This window comes from Cetorhinus maximus, chromosome 8 (assembly GCF_964194155.1).
Source record: "Cetorhinus maximus chromosome 8, sCetMax3.hap1.1, whole genome shotgun sequence".
In the NCBI taxonomy this organism is placed as follows: Eukaryota; Metazoa; Chordata; class Chondrichthyes; order Lamniformes; family Cetorhinidae; genus Cetorhinus; species Cetorhinus maximus.
The window spans coordinates 10167421-10184887 of NC_135886.1; the positions used below are offsets into that span (position 1 = coordinate 10167421).

The window sequence follows — 17467 nt, forward strand, 5'->3', positions numbered from 1 at the left end:
GGTGTACCTGTGCCACGTGGACTGCAGCAGCTCAAGAAGGCAGCTCACCGCCACCTTCTCAAGGGCAACTAGGGATGGGCAATAAATACTGACCTTGCCAGTGACGCCCACATCCCATGAATGAATGTAAAAATCTGTCACTCTTCCTTTAACCTATAACCCTAAATGCTTTACCAAGTTCGGCTTTATGTAACTCCTCCTTGATTCATCTCGTCCCCACTCGCGTTCTATTCGGCCTTGGTGACGTGTGGCCTCCTGGGTCTAGCCCCTTGTCTACGTTGGAAAAATATTGGTCCCTGACACTAAATGGGTTAAAGTTTTGGGCTTTGTGTGGTACAAGTGTTAATCTTCAGGATCAAAGGGATGTGGGCAGAGAGAATACTCTTTGAATTCTAAAAGCTTTTTGGCAGCATTCGTGTGCAGCTCCACATCCGTTTCCTTTGATATCCCAATTCTCATTATTCTGCTTGACAAAAATAAGCTTTAATAACAGCAGCAATATAATTAAAATAAATCATGCATGCATCCCATGTGGTGATGAAGTGACAATCATTAGCATTCACCTAACGGTGGCGAATCTCTTGGAGGGTTCGTTGCTGTTAAACTTTGCAGCCTTCGCCCTCCCCCATCAACCCCAGCTCCCTTGGGCTAATTTAAAGACCTTCTTTTCCCTGTTCCGCCTCAACCTCCTCATTTCATGGTCCACTCTCCGGTGTTTCCCCGTGCTTGCTCATCACTTTCTAATCCTGTTCCCTTTCCTCCTCTCTGCCCCAGTGATGTTGAATCAGGCTGACACACTGGCCTCTGTGGTTCCCCTGCAATGAGTCAAAAGCTGTGAATTGTGCACAGCCCAGGATTTTCACTCCTTTCACTGTGCTGGGTGGAGAATCCACCAACCTTTCCCCTAACAGACGCTATTGGTAGACGAGGAACCATTCAAACAGACGGCTATTCACACAATTTACCTGCAAAGTGACAATAAAAATCCCCGAATAGTAGAAAGATGAATCTGATATTAAGTGAAGTGACCTTTCATCTAATCACCAATAGTTACAGTCAGAAAACATTTCATTCAACACTAACATCATCCCACCACTGACCTAACATTGAACTGACAAGTAAAATGCAAACCAGACACATTTCTAGAGGATATGCAAATTGGTCAGTAATCATACATTGCTATTTAATATTGTTTTTTTTTGTGTGCTTGTCAATCTCTCATGGGGTTGCAGAAGTCTTAAGCTAAAGTCAGGCAAGAGGGTGGGAGATAATTGGACCAGGGTGCGATGAAGTAGTTCAGCCCCATTTTAAAGTCGTATTCCTTTGTCCACGTTTATAATGGAAAGCATCCATATAAACTTTTCATGCCGCATTTTTTTATTCATTCATGGGATGTGAGCATCGATGGCAATGTCAACATTTGTTGTCCATCCCTAACTGTCCTTAAAAAGGTGGTGGTGAGCCGTCTTCTGCAGTCTATGTGGTGTAGGTACACCCACAGTGCTGTTGGGAGGGAGTTCCAGGATTTTGAGCCAGCGACAGTGAAGGAACGGCGATATATTTCCAAGTCAGGATGGTGAGTGACTTGGAGGGGAACTTGCAGGTGGTGGTGTTCCCATGCCTCTACAGCCCTTGTTATTCTGGATGGTAGAGGTTGTAGGTTTGGAAAGTGCTGTCAAAGGGGTTTTAGCGAGTTTCTGCAATACATTTTGTAGATGATACAGACTGTTGCCACTGTGCATTGGTGGTGGAGGGAGTGAATACTTAAGGTGGTGGATGGGGTGTCAATCAAACAGGCTGCTTTGTCCTGGGTTGTGTCAAACTTCTTGAGTATTGTGGGAGCTGCACTCATCCAAGCAAGTGGGGAGAATTCCATCACACTCCTGACTTGTGCCTTGTAGATGGTGGACAAGCTTTGGGGAGTCAGGAGGTGATACTTCTACTAATGGTGGCACTAAAGTATCTCCACCACTTTGGGGTGGAAAAGTGGAATCTAGCCCTCGTGATATTTCTCTCTTGTTCTTCTCAGTAACACAGGCCACAGGGATGAGAGATGCTGGAGAGTAGCTGCAGCACATTTTGTAGATCATATACATTGCAGTTGTGGCAGACCAGTGATGGATTGGATGGTTATTTAGCACAGCAGCAGGGGTGATCACATCAGTCCCCAATGGTGTTTTAATGGAGGCTTCAACTTGTTCATTGTAAATTGCAGCTGTTCCCCTTAGTTGAAGGGTCAGTCACGAGGGGACATAAGTTCAAGGTGAGGGGCAGGAGGTTTAGGGGGGATGTGAGGAAAAACTTTTCTACCCAGGGATTGGTGACGGTCTGGAATGCGCTGCCTGGGAGGCTGGTGGAGGCGGGTTGTCTTACATCCTTTAAAAAGCACCTGGATGAGCACTTGGCACATCATAACATTCAAGGCTATGGGCCAAGTGCTGGTAAATGGGATTAGGTAGGTAAGTCAGGTATTTCTCACGTGTTGGTACAGACTCGATTGGCCGAAGGGCCTCTTCTGCATTCTGTGATTCTGTGAGGTAATGGCTCTCCCAGAAAAGCAGTGAGAGGAATCTGATTGGAGAGATTAGGGAAGCAGTGAGAGGAATCTGATTGGAGAGATTAGAGAAGCTGGGGTTGCTCTAGGAGTAGAGAAGACTAAGGGGAGGTGTGATGGAGGTGTTCAGAATTATGAGGGTTAAGTAAGGAGACACTGTTCCGAGTGGCAGAAGAACCCGAGGGCACAGATTTAAGGTTATTGGCAAATGAACCAAAAGGGAGATGTCAAGACTTTTTTTCTAATACAGTGAGTTGTTATGATCTGGAATGCGCTGTCTGAAAGGGCGGTGGAAGCAGATTCAATAGTACTTTCAAAAGGGAATTGGATAAACACTTGAAGGAGAGAGAATTGCAGGATAATGGGGAAAGAGCAGGGTAATGAGACCAGTTGGGTAGCTCTGTCAATGAGCCAGCATAGGTACGATTGGCAAATGGCCTCCATCTGTGCTAATATCATTCGATGATGCAGGCGGTGCCCATACACATACAAGCTCTGACAAATAAGAGTCAGATGATGGACAGTTTCATTATTCAATGCACAATACCTGTGGAGTTGTTACTATCCTCCTCCTTCCAAACATAAATTGAAATATTGAATTAATAAATTTGTAGTTAACTCAGCCTTCTTTACGCTCAAAAAGTTCAATTATGATGCCTCCTCCACTTGTTATCAAAACAAGTCGCTGTCACATCAGGTGGGTGGAGAGCACAGCTTCCTGCCAAATTTGGAATCTCCATTGAATCTGTCCTTTGGCAGTTCAAAGTGACAGAAATTTCGGGTGCTTTCTGTCAAGTTCCCAAGGAGGATTGACACTTCTGTTTATTGCTTATAAAAATATTAGACATATTGAAAGGCTGCTTGACTGACAGACCAGAATCATCCAATTGGGCAATGAAGTGCTTTCCCTTTCCAAATAGCGTGGGGAGGCGGGACTAGCAATAATCTATGTGTTGGCTGGTAAATGGGAGGTGTGGGGTGGGGCAGTCAGAGGCAGGAGGTCATGTGATGATACCTGCAGGAATATATTCAACCAGAGTTGATAACCCTACTCCCCAGTGTGTGTCAATGTACACAACTGAAAATTTTAAAACTGAGATTGACAGGCTTTTTTTTAGGCAAGGACATCAAGAGGTAAAGAACCAAAGTTGGTGGTGGACCTAAAGGTGGCGATCAGCCATGATCTAATTGAATGGTGGAACAGACTTTGAGGGGCTAAATGGCCTACTCTTGTTTCTATGTTCCTGCAATGGAACCATCCGCTCCTAAGAAACACTGCTAACTCCTACCAAGATATGAAGTACATTAACTGGATTGTGTTTAAGTTGTTTACTACTCAGGTCAACATCCCGCAGGGGTTACCATTAACCAGAAACTGAACTGGACTAGCCATATAAATACTGTGGCTACAAGAGCAGGTCAGAGGCTAGGAATCCTGTGGCGATTAACTCACCTCCTGACTCCCCAAAGCCTGTCCACCATCTACAAGGCACAAGTCAGGAGTGTGATGGAATACTCCCCACTTGCCTGGATGAGTGCAGCTCCGACAACACTCAAGAAGCTCGACACCATCCAGGACAAAGCAACCCGCTTGATTGGCACCCCATCCACAAACATTCACTCCTTCCACCACCGACGCACAGTGGCAGCAGTGTGTACCATCTACAAGATGCACTGCAGGAATTCACCAAGGCTCCTTAGACAGCACCTTCCAAACCATCTAGAAGGGCAAGGGCAGCAGATACATGTGAACACCATTTAACTCTCACCCTCTCTGTCTGTCTCTCTCCTCCTTTAAAATGTTCCTTAAAACCTACCAATTTGACCAAGCTTTTAGTCACATGTCCTAATATGTCCTTATGTAGTTTTTGACTGATAACACACCTGGGAAGCATCTTGGGGATTAAAGGTGCTATAAATGCAGATTATTTGTTGTCCTGAACCACATCAGCTGTAGCTGTAAGAGGAAATCTTGGCAGATGGTTGGTTGGTTTGACCCGAGCATTTTTCAAAAGTCATTGCTTCAGTGCTGGTTTTTCTCTCCTGCGTACCAAGCCCCTCCACAGGCAATGCCTACATCAGTCATGATCCAGGTCGAATGATTTGCTTTTCACTGTTTCACATTTTTCCAAGCTATCAATGTAAAAAGCGCGGGCAGCCAATCAATGGTGCCACTTTTCTCTGATTAAAACATGATTTGCCCACCCAGCAAACTGTGATATTGTAACGTAGGTGGAAAATAATCACATCTGTCAAGTGCTACAATCTATTATTAGCAATCAGCTCTGCCATCCTTGTGGGATTCCTCTTGTGTCTGAGAAACCAGAAGTAATTTATGACACTCAGGAATGGTTTTCTAAAATGTACTCTCAAATAAATCAACCAGTGTGAACATCATACAGAGAGAATTTTGACACTGACGTATCAGCCAATGAAATGGGGGTGGGGAAGAGGCTTGTGTTTTTAATTTACAGACTCTTTGAGCTCCTGACTGAAAATGTTTCATAACAAGAGCTACGGTAAATAGGGTTTCCTAACAACAGCGAAATGCAGTGAGTGGAGGACAGTTACTTAATACAAACCATGTGCGTAAAATTAATCACAAGCATTTACAGCAATTCAGTCTTCAGCCTTGATTGATTGGAAAATTAGCCAATCAGTTCCATTCTGTCTTAGTCTTGTGCCTATATATATATGTATGTATGTATGTACATATATACAAATGTATATGTATTATATATTGTGTATATATATATGTGTGTGTATAATATATATTGAAAATGTGTGCATTTAGTTTAAATTCATTATGGCTGATTCCCCCAGATACCCTGCTGGTATGGTGCCTTGCACCCACCCCACCCCCACAGTGCATGGTGCGTTACCTGTGCTGTAGCACGGCCGAGTTGTACTATTACTGATAGAGTTGATCTGCAGACATTTCTTGGGTGGAAACATTAAGTTTATTTACCATGCACTCAGCAGCAATTACACGTGCGCTTTCAACTCCAACTCTATCTCTACACTGCCCCCTGAGGTTGCCCACGCTACTTTCCTATTTGTCACTACAGATCATGTGACCTTCCTTAACAAATATTATTCTTAAAGGTACACTACACACCAAATAAAACCAGAATTACCACAACCTGTAACTTACTGTTCAAATGAAAATTATATTTGGGTATTGCACAGCCTTTTCACTTAAAGAAAGACTTGCATTTCTACAGCGTCTTCCCCTAGGACATCCCAAAGCACTTCATAGCCAGTGAAGTACTTTTTTGAAGTGTACTCACTATTTTAATGTAGGAAACTCAGCAGCTAACTTGTGCACAGCAAGCTCCCACAGATAACAGCACGATAATGACTGGATAACCTGCTTACTAGTGATGTTAATTGAGGGATAGATATGTTGGCCAGGATACAGGGGAGAACTCCCCTGCTCTTATTGACATTATTGCTGGGGGATCTTTTAAAGTCATTTGAGAGGCAGATGGGATCTTGGTTTACCATCTCATTCCTATGATTGTTGGGGTGGGGAGGTGGGATTGGTGAGGGATGAGATTGTAAGTTTAATTTTGTGCGATTTTAATTTCCAAGTCAATGTGTAACAAACAGCTGGATACCACTTTCCTCTGGTTTGATATTGTAGTTTTACAACTATGAGATTTATAAAATTATTATGCTTTGGGACAGTATCTTTAAATTTAGGGTAAATAAAGCAAGTCATGTGACCTGTTCTAAAGCCTTCCTGACAATAAACCTGGATGGTTTGATTGTTAGAGACCAAAAGAAGTCTTAGATTGTTTTATTGCAAAGAAGGTACAAGTTATTTACACTTGGAGGCAATGGCAGCAGGCTCTGAGTTTACAATAAGTGGACTCTGAGTCTCCTAAAGTCCCAGTATGGTTTTGAAGGTACTGGATTGTAACCAGTTGTGCTGTAAACTGTCCATTTACTCCTAAATTGAAAGGGAGTTGGGAGTTGAAAATAGCTAATCAGTTATACCTGGATGTAAGATTAATGTGTTTCACATCGCCATGGGGAAGAGGGTAGAGGAAGCCATTTTTGAGTTCAAGTTACAGTCTTCCCTGCAAATTAATGAACCTCACAGACAGACAGCAGTTCAGTGTGGTCAGCAGAGAGAAGAGGCTACTTGGCCTTGGCGCGCTACCATAGCCAGATGCAGGAAGGAGATGGTCTTTAGTCCAAGAGATGCATCCTGCAGCTATCTATGGATTCCAGAACATTTGTCCTAGCATGGCAGGAGAAGAAGAATAATCGGAACAGGCTTTACTGCCGGTGGTGGATTTCAGAAACTCTCTGAGAACTGAGGACAGCAGCTGGGGACAGTCCCTCGAAGTTACTGTTCTGTGAAGCGGAGATAGGGGAACCCATTGGAAGCCGGGAGCAACTGTGGGCTGTTTGCTAAAAGCACTGTAATTCCACGGAGAGTGCGATGGGTGTTAAGCATAAAAGAGGAACATCAATTTCAGTAGCTCAAAGTACAAGTTACCAACAAAAGGAAAATCGTGTTTGATGGATAGTATTTTAGTCATTTTTTTACAGTAAAAGTTGTAAAATGGGAAATCTTGGCATGACACTCTTTCAGCTAGTAATTGGAAGTTCTTTGTAAAAAATTATTGGTCTCTACGGAGATTGTGACAATCGGTAAATCCGACAAAGCAAATCCTCATGGATGTATTTTCAGTTCCGGTTGTTGATCTATGTTTCCCTTTTACTTAGATATTGCACATGAGAATCTTCCGCTGACCTTGAATGTGCACACGGACCGGATGACATCAGAAGATGCTCATTCTCCAAATCCCCTGCGTTACAGGAATCACCGACAGCGCAGGTTCTCGATGGAGGTACAATATAGTCTCTCACTTCATACCAGCGGCAGGGGGCATGGTGGTGTTGCGGGCCTCGAATATTTGAATTGTCTCCTGGCTGGCTTCCATCTTCCATCAACTTCAGCTCATCCAAAATGCTCCTGCCCGTAACTTAGCTCCCACCAAGTCACGGTCACCTATCACCCCCGTGCTCGCTGACCATTGCTGATCCAGCAATGCCTTGATTTTACAATTCACATTCATCTTATTAAAACCCTCCATTATCTTGCCACTCCCCCTACCTTTGTAATCTCCTCTAGCCCCAGGACCCTGTGAGATTGGTGCATTCCTCAAATTGTGGCCTCTTGTGTCTCTCACCTATTTTAATGGCTGCACTGTTGACTTCAGCTGCCTGGGCCCCAGACCTGGAATTCTCTCCCTAAACCACCAACCTTCCTCTTTCCTCATTTAAGCCGCTCCTTTAAACCACCTTTTTGACCAAGCTTTTGGTCACCTGTCCTAATATCTCCCTACCTGACTCAGCGTCAAAGTTTGTCTGATAATGCCGCTGTGATTTGCCGTGGGGTGATTTACTGGGTTACAGGTGTGATATAAACGTAGGCCTATGTTGAGAGTCACTTTTGAAATTTGGATTAGGATTCCAACAGCAGAATTGCATAAAATTACACAGAATTCATAGCATGGAGCAGACCATTCAACGCACCTGGTCTATGTTGGTGTTTCTGCTCCAGCCTCTTCAACTAATCCTACCCGCATATTCTTTCTACTCCGTATTGTTTGTCTCGCTTCCTCTTAAGGAATCGCTACCATTCACCTCGGCTACTCCAGGGCCAGAATTTTAAGCCACACGCGCCCGACTCGAACCGGCGTAAAATCGCGCGAGATGACGTCAGACGAGCATCCCAACATCATCACGCACTCGCGCGATATTTCGCTCGGCGGGCGCGCACGCGGGGGGCAGTCGGAAGAGCCCCCGCTGACAATTAAGCTCATTAACGGCCCCAATTGTCAGCGGTTTGTCGCGGCCCGTCCGACCTTAACGGTTGGCGGACGGGTCAATCGGCCGGGCGGCCTTCACATTTTTGATGAAACCTCATCCAAGGGCAGGGATGAAATCTCCTGTTAGGATTTAAAATAGAAAGAAATATCTGGGGGACAGCATTTTTTGTGAGGTCAGGTGTTGGATTGTGCCGCATGGACATTTTGTGCAGCGTTTTTGTGCTGTCTTTTATTCTGTGGGGGTCTGCAGCCCCCAGGCCGCTGTCTGCCTTCAGGGTGGTCAGTGGAAGTGCTCACCGGCACCCGCGGTGAGGTCTCAGCGCCCACCCTCTCCCCGCCCCCACCGGCAGTGCCGAACCTTTCTCCGGGCCGTTAGTTGGCCAGTCAGCGTGAAATCGTGGTCAGGGGCCAATCACAGTCGGGGGACTGTTTGCAGTTCGGTCCCGGGCCCGCCGATCATGCAAAATTCAGGCCCGGGTTGGGTGGGGGGGAAATTAAATTGAATGCGCAGAATACGCAGCAGAAAAGCAAGGCCATTCAGCCCAACCGTTTCATGCTAGTGTTGATGCTCCACTAGAACCAAATGTGTTCTCTCTTTCGCCTCTACCCTGCCTCCCTCCCCATCCCCACCCCACCCCCACCCCACCCCAGGACTTCAGCAAGAGACTGTCGCTGCCGATGGATATCCGACTACCAGAGGAATTCCTGCAGAAGCTGCAGCTGGAGAGTCCACCCCTTCCCAAGACGCTGAGCAGGACATCCCGCCGGGCCTCGCTGGTGAGTCAGTCACTGCGAACATTCGGAGGCTCCTGCCCGTTACATACAGCACCGACTTAAACCCGTCCCCAGTGCGATCGATCGATGGTGTCCTCGGCTGTAGAGCATCAGAGAGCAACTCGGACAAAGGCCAAAAATACAAAGGCAGCTGCCGGGAAACTTGCGATAGAAACAGAAAAGGCCGGAACTACTCAGCAGGTCAGGCAGCGTTTCGATGAACGGTCATCGATCAGAAGCATTAACTCTGTTTCTATCCCCGCACAAGTTGCCTGACCTGCTGATAATTCCCAGCGTTTCCTGTTTTTATTTCCTGTCCCGAACTGGCTTGTGACTACAGAAGATTAAGGGACGGATCTAATTCAGGTGCTTAAGATGCAGGGAGGTGTTTATGAGGCCCTGCTGAGTTTTATACGTGTTTGTGGGATCCTCCTAACAAAAGGTAACTAACATTCCGCTGTCCGTGCCTGGCAAGGCTCCGGAGGCTGTCCTCTGTTGTCGGGAAATCAAACACCAGTGCGCCAAGGCCTGGGTTTTCCGCTCCTGAGTCGGGATATTTCCTGGCTCTGCGAACCTGACCCAGGGAAAAGGGATCCCAGGAAGTTGGGATTTTTTTTTCTGAGGGTGGGGCTGGATTAGACATCGGGCTCGCTCTCCCCCACAGAGCGAGTGAGTGGGCTGTCGGGTGCAGAGGCAGGTTGGCCAGAAGGCCTGTCTCTGTGCACCGGTCCTGTGTGAAAGATATAAAAAAATACCCAAAAAGACACCCCTCTAGCCTTCACCACCGCCCCCCCCCATCCCCCTCACCCCTCCACACACTCCCCATGTCCCACCCATGCCACCTCATTGCCCTGTACCCACCCCCCAAATCCCCCATACCCTCCGTGCCAACCCTATGACCCTGTACCCATAGCGAGCAATTTTCTTTAATACTCCAGGCATTTTTTTCCCCAAAAATTTAAAGGGCAGGTCCTTTAAATGCCTTGAGAGCCTGACAGCTCACTTTGACAGTTGCTTTTGATAGGTGCTTCCGACAGTTTTGATAGTTGAGTTTTGACAGGTCCAATGAACTTGACAGTAAGGAGTTTATGAGCTTTTTATTGCACATTTATGCCAAATTTCAACGATTCCAAAGGGCACTGGACCTACCACAAATGGCACCTGACCTCCACCAAAGGCCACCTTACCTCACCACATGGTGTTCTGGGACTAAGTCCAAAGGGGTACCTTACCTATCCTTGGGGTACCCCAGCTAACCAAACGAATCCACCCAGTTCAAACCTGCTTGTAATGGTCTCATCCACGCGCTTCAGGTTTCACACCCTTGGCCTAAAATAATCCCACTACAGTGGAGGTAGCTGATGGGTTAAGTGTCCAGCTGCCTGTGCGAACCCCAGCCTGACCCCATTCCCGCGCCTGCGATAATCGGAGGTGCCGTGTTCAGGGGCGGGGCCTTCGATTTCTGGGCTCGTCCGCCATTTTCTCCGGGGTGGAGAGGCTTTCCGTCATGACGAAAATTCAGGCCCAAAACACAGCCTGAGGAATGCAAGCTGAAACCGTGCCTCCGTTTAGTGTCATAGAGTCATTTAGTTGAGGGGTTTAAGATGTTTAAAAGGAATTGATTAGGTACCAAGAGAGAAACAATTTCCTCTGGTGGGTGGGGCGAGTTTGGGACAAGGAGTCATAACCTCAAATGAGAGCTCGGCTGTTCAGGGGTGTTGCCAGGAAACACTTCTTCAGGCCATGGAGGGTGGAAATCTGGAACTTTCTCCCCCAAAAAGTTATCGAGGCTGGGCAGTCAATTGAAAAGGTTCTGGGCCCAGTGCTGGTAAATGGGATTAGGTGGGTAGGTCAGGTGTTTCTCACGTGTCGGTGCAGACTCGATGGGCCGAAGGGCCTCTTCTGCACTGTGTGATTCTGTGATTCTGTGAAAATCCCAAAACTGAAACTTATAGATTTTTGTTGGTTGAGGATATTGACAGTTACAGAACCAAGGTGGGTAGATGGTGTTAAATTACAGATCAGCCATGGAATTAAATAGTGGAGCAGGCCTAAAGGGCTGAATGTCTTCCCCCCCGTTCCCCACGCTCTATTAGTTTTTTTTCAGTGGTAGCATGGTTGCCTCTAGGTCAACCTGTAGCAGGGGATGTCGATTTTCTCTTAGCCTTTACACAGTCAAAATCTATCTTTCAATTTTGTTTCACACTAATTTCAAGCCAGTGGTGCACGTCGCCACCGAGTGGTGATATCCATTTACTACATAGTTCGTGGATTCACAGGTATAGCCTCGATAATAACTACCCCTCGCCCAAAGGCAATGTCACCTCGGGAAGGAGATGATATCAAGGCCAGGCCTACTTATTGACCTGGCGCATCTCCCTGTCTTAGGCACAAGGACGCCGTTCCCTGTCTCATGGAAAGTCCCAATAATCCCAGGCCAATACAAAATGGGGTAGAGAACCATGTGTTGTATTTTGCCCACTTTTTGTATATTTTATATATTCGATTTACCTCAGAGCGATGCAGAGTTGACACTAGTTTCTAAGTATTGCAACAGGTTTATTTACAATGCTTTAAAATGACCCTGCAATCCTAAAATGCCTGCTCCCATGCTGACCCCAGTTTAGCTTCTAGGTCAGGTCAGTCTGCAGTGTCTAATCACTTCAGCTCTGACTCAACACCCAGGCTTAATCAATCAACCACAGTGATTATAGATCAATTACCAGATTAACATGATTGAACACACAACAATTAAACGCTTCGCCCGTGTCACAAACTCCACCTTTAATTCCTGTCATTAGCAGCCCTTGGTGGTCAGGCTTGGCTCAGTGGGTAGTACTTTCAGCTCTCAACCAGAGTTGAAGGTTCAGGTCCTACTCCGGACTCTTGAGCACCTGGCACTGACAGAATGCTGCACTGTTGGAGGTGCTGAGGCATTAAAATCAAGTGGGTGCAAAAGGTCACTTTGCACTACTCAATGAAGAGTAGCTGGTGGTGTGTATTAATTCATGTGCATCCCTCAACCAGCGTCACTACCTGGTCGTTGCTGCTTGTGGGAGCTTGCTGTGCACAGATTGGCCGCTGTGTATCCTGTTACAACAGCGACTGTACTTCAAAAATTTAACCACCAGCTCATCACTCACGGCAGCGAAATGTTATTTTTTTTTCTTCTGTGAGGTGATTTGAATTGACTTGTGTTTCCTTCTTTTGCAGTCAGACATTGGCTTCGGGAAACTGGAGACTTACGTTAAACTGGACAAGCTGGGAGAGGTGAGGTCGAACAATCGCCGAACTGACCTATAACTTTGCTCACTCGCTTTCCATTTTCAGGTAACGAGGAATTTCCTCGTTAATATCGATTTATTTTCGGATTAGCTTCTGGCTTTTTTCTGTTGTATGTTTCAATGATCTGTGGGAACTAAAAGCAGGCAAGGCTTTTGGCGATAAGCATCCAGTTATCATTGTCCCAGCCCCATAGATATCGCGGTGGTCCTCCTGAGGATTAACTCTATGAAGGACATACCTGCACGAGCAAGTGATCACTTACCCATAGGGAAGTCTTGGGTCGCTGTCACTGCCTCGAACAGAATGACTTGACTGACAGTTTAATCGAAGCCCTGGGGAATAATTCTTGTTAAAACTGGTAACTATAACTGCATGAAGTAACATGGAACTGCATGGATTCTCATATCGCCAGAATGAAAGGTCTTAAAGGGGTGGCGATTGGAACAGGTTCTTCAGAATCCGGCCAATCCTGGACCACCATTCCCCTCAAACTCAAAAGCTGAGTCACAATGAGTTTTCCAGTAATTAGTTGCACAGTGAGGGTTACCTTACATATAAGTGTAATTATCAATATTAATAATTAGCATTGTACTGTATACTTATTTGGTATCAATGACCAGAGTGCACAGATGTAAAATGTTTGACAAGGAACCAGAGGCGACATGAAGAAACATTGTTTTACACGACAAACTGTTGTGGCCTGAAATGCCCGGCCTGGAGGAATGATAGAAGCAGATTCAATAGTAACTTTCAAAAGAGAATTGGATAAATACTTGAGGGAAATAGGTTACAGGGCTATGGGGAAAGAGCAAGGGAGTGAGATCAATTGGATAGCTCTATCACAGAGCTGACAGATGTAGGATGGGCCAAATGGCCTCCTTTATGCTGTAGCATTCTGTGAAAGTCAATAAATGCCTTTGAAGCTCTTGCTCTTGAAGAGTTGCTTGTAAACTTGTAAGAACGTCCGTGCCCAAACAGACCACTCTCCTAATCAATGAAGGCGTTATTTATCTGGTACATCCCGAGGGATCTTGTTGACCTTCCTGGGATTGTGACAATTGGGTTATTGCCCCTCACCACAGCCCTCCCGCAAGTTTGTGATCTGGCCTGGAGACTTGGAGAGGGACTTGCAGGCGGTGGTGTTCCCACACGCCGGCTGCCCCTCTCGTTCCAGGTGGTAGAGGCCGCAGGTTGTGGAAGTGCCATTGAAGGTGCTTTGCAGGTTGTTGCAGTGCATCTTGTAGATGGTATGGTTGGATTTCGTAACGCCGTAGAATGACAGAACCCAGAACGAGACCATTCGGCACATTGTGCAGGAGCTGGCTCTTTGAAAGAGCGATCCAATTAGCCCCACTCCTCTGCTCATTCCCTACATTTTTCCCTTTCAAGTACTTACCCAATTCTGCTTTTGAAAGTTGTTATTGAATTTCCTTCCACCGCCCTTTCAGGCAGCGCATTCCAGATCATAAAGACTTCGCTGTGTGAAAAGAAATTCCTCACCTCCCCTCGAGGCTCTTTCATGAATCATCTTCAATCTGTCTCCTCTGGTTACTGACCCTACAATGGAAACATTTTCTCCTTATTTGGTCGATAAAAATCCTTCATAATTTTACACGTCTCTTGTAAATTTCCCCTTAACCTTCTCTGCTCTGAGGAGAACAATCCCAACTTCTCCGGTTTCTTCTCATGGTCGCAGTCTCTCCTCCCTGGTACCATTCTAGCAAATATCTCTTTAGCCTTCTCTGCTCTGAAGAGAGTGACCATAATTTCTCTGCCTTCTTCGATATTTCTGCGTTATTCTTTCAGGGAACCTACGCCACGGTGTTTAAGGGCAGAAGCAAATTAACAGAAAACTTGGTGGCCCTGAAAGAAATCCGACTGGAACACGAAGAGGGGGCTCCTTGCACGGCAATACGAGAAGGTACAGTTCACTCCTTGAACCTGGCTCACACCTATAGTAATAGCAGCTCTGCTGGAGGCTGTGTGCTCTGAGTTCATGCAACCCTGGGACAATCCTCAATTGGGTGATGTTTATTCTTTCTTCCCTGGGATGTAGGCGTCGCTGGCTGGGCCCAGCATTTATTGCCCATCCCTAACTCCCCTTGAGAAGGTGGTGGTGAGCTGCCTTCTTGAGCCGCTGCAGTCCCTGTGGTGTAGGTACACCCAAAGTGCGGTTAGGGAGGGAGTTCCAGGATTTTCACCCAGTGATGGTGAAGGAACGACGATATATTTCCAAGTCAGGAGATGGTGAGTGGCTTTGAGGTTGTGACTCAGTAGGCACCGCTCTTGCCTCTGAGCTCTGTGGGTATGGTTTCGAGTCACATTCCTGACACAGAAGTAGAAAATCCAGGTTGATACCCCCAGCGCAGTGCTGAGGGAGCGCTGCACTGTCAGAGGAACAGTACTGAGGGAGTGCTGTTATGTCAGGGGAACAGTACTGAGGGAGCGCTGCACTGTCATAGGAACAGTACTGAGGGAGTGCTGTACTGTCAGAGGAAAAGTACTGAGGGAGTGCTGTACTGTCAGAGGAACAGTACTGAGGGAGTGCTGTACTGTCAGAGGAACAGTACTGAGGAAGTGCTGCACTGTCAGAGGAAAAGTACTGAGGGAGCGCTGCACTGTCATAGGAACAGTACTGAGGGAGCGCTGCACTGTCAGAGGGACAGTACTGAGGGAGTGCTGTTATGTCAGGGGAACAGTACTGAGTGAGTGCTGCACTTTCAGAGGGACAGTACTGAGGGAGTGCTGCACTGTCAGGGGAACAGTACTGAGTGAGTGCTGCACTGTCAGAGGGACAGTACTGAGGCAGTGCTGCACTGTCAGAGGAACAGTACTGAGGGAGCGCTGCACTGTCAGAGTGACTGTACAGTCAGAGCAACATTACTGAGAGAGTGCTACACTGTCAGAGGGACTGTACTGTCAGAGGAACAGTACTGAGTGAGTGCTGCACTGTCAGAGGAACAGTACTGAGGGAGCGCTGTTATGTCAGGGGAACAGTACTAAGGGAGCGCTGCACTGTCAGGGGGTCAGTACTGAGGGAGCACTGCACTGTAAAAGGGACAGTACTGAGGGAGTGCTGCACTGTCAGAGGGACAGTACTGAGGGAGTGCTGCACTGTCAGAGGAACAGTGCTGAGGGAGTGCTGCACTGTCAGAGGAACAGTACTGATGGAGTGCTGCACTGTCAGAGGGACTGTACTGTCAGATGAACAGTACTGAGGGAGCGCTGCACTGTCAGGGGAACAGTACTGAGGGAGTGCTGCACTGTCAGAGGGACAGTACTGAGGGAGTGCTGCACTGTCAGAGGGACAGTACTGAGGGAGCGCTGCACTGTCAGAGGGACAGTACTGAGGGAGCGCTGCACTGTTCGAGGGACAGTACTAAGGTAGTGCCGCACTGTCAGGAACAGTGCTGAGGGAGTGCTGCACTGTCAGAGGGACTGTACTGTCAGATGAACAGTACTGAGGGAGCGCTGCACTGTCAGAGGGACAGTACTGAGTGAGTGCTGCACTGTCAGAGGAACAGTACTTAGGGAGCGCTGCACTGTCTGAGGGACTGTAATGTCAGAGGAACAGTACTGGGGGAGTGCTGCACTGTCAGAGGGACAGTACTGAGGGAGTGCCGCACTGTCGGAGGAACAGTGCTGAGGGAGTGCTGCACTGTCGGAGGAACAGTACTGAGGGGGTGCTGCACTGTCAGAGGGACTGTACTGTCAGATGAACAGTACTGAGGGAGCGCTGCACTGTCAGAGGGACAGTACTGAGTGAGTGCTGTACTGTCAGAGGGACAGTACTGAGTGAGTGCTGCACTGTCAGAGGGACAGTACTTAGGGAGCGCTGCAATATCTGAGGGACTGTACTGTCAGAGGAACAGTACTGGGGGCGTGCTGCACTGTCAGAGGAACAGTACGGAAGGAGCGCTGCAATGTCAGAGGCACAGTGCTGAGGGAGCGCTGCACTGTCAGAGGAACAGTACTGAGGGAGCGCTGCACTGTCAGAGGGACTGTACAGTAAGAGCAACATTACTGAGAGAGTGCTACACTGTCAGAGGGACTGTACTGTCAGAGGAACAGTACTGAGGGAGTGCTGCACTGTCAGAGGAACAGTACTGAGGGAGCGCTGCACTGTCAGAGGGACAGTACTGAGGGAGCGCTGCACTGTCATAGGAACAGTACTGAGGGAGCGCTGCACTGTCAGAGGGACAGTACTGAGGGAGTGCTGCACTGTCAGAGGAACAGTACTGAGGGAGCGCTGCACTGTCAGAGGGACTGTACAGTAAGAGCAACATTACTGAGAGAGTGCTACACTGTCAGAGGGACTGTACTGTCATAGGAACAGTACTGAGGGAGCGCTGCACTGTCAGAGGGACAGTACTGAGGGAGCGCTGCACTGTCAGAGGGACTGTACAGTCAGAGGAACAGTACTGAGGGAACGCTGCACTGTCAGAGGAACAATACTGAGGCAGTGCTGCACTAATAGAGGGATAGTACTGAGGGAGCGCTGCACTGTCAGAGGAACAGTACTGAGGGAGCGCTGCATTGTCTGAGGAACAGTACTGAGGGAGTGCTGCACTGTCAGAGGAACAGTACTGAGGGAGCATTGCACTGTCAGAGGAACAGTACTGAGAGAGCATTGCACTGTCAGAGGAACTGTACTGAGGGAGCGCTGCACTGTCAGAGGGACTGTACTGTCAGAGGAACAATACTGAGGGAGTGCTGCACTGTCAGAGAAACAGTACTGAGGGAGGGCTGCATTATCAGAGGGACAGTACTGAAGGAGTGCTGCACTGTCAGAGGGACAGTACTGAGGGAGCGCTGCACTGTAAGAGGAACAGTATTGAGGGAGCGCCGCACTGTCAGAGGGACAGTACTGAGGGAGTGCTGTTATGTCAGGGGAACAGTACTGAGTGAGTGCTGCATTTTCAGAGAGACAGTACTGAGGCAGTGCTGCACTGTCAGGGGAACAGTACTGAGTGAGTGCTGCACTGTCAGAGAGACAGTACTGAGG

At 47.5% G+C, this 17467-nt stretch overlaps 1 protein-coding gene across 1 annotated transcript in view; it reads left to right on the forward strand.

Annotated features, from left to right (window-relative positions):
* Positions 1–17467, forward strand: part of LOC144683424 (cyclin-dependent kinase 18-like) — a 108878-nt gene that overhangs the window by 38929 nt on the left and 52482 nt on the right. Inside the window, exons 3-6 of the mRNA XM_078546417.1 lie at positions 7295–7419; positions 9055–9180; positions 12391–12447; positions 14269–14383. Coding sequence (XP_078402543.1) covers positions 7295–7419; positions 9055–9180; positions 12391–12447; positions 14269–14383 — 423 coding nt within the window. The remainder of the gene's footprint in view (positions 1–7294; positions 7420–9054; positions 9181–12390; positions 12448–14268; positions 14384–17467) is intronic.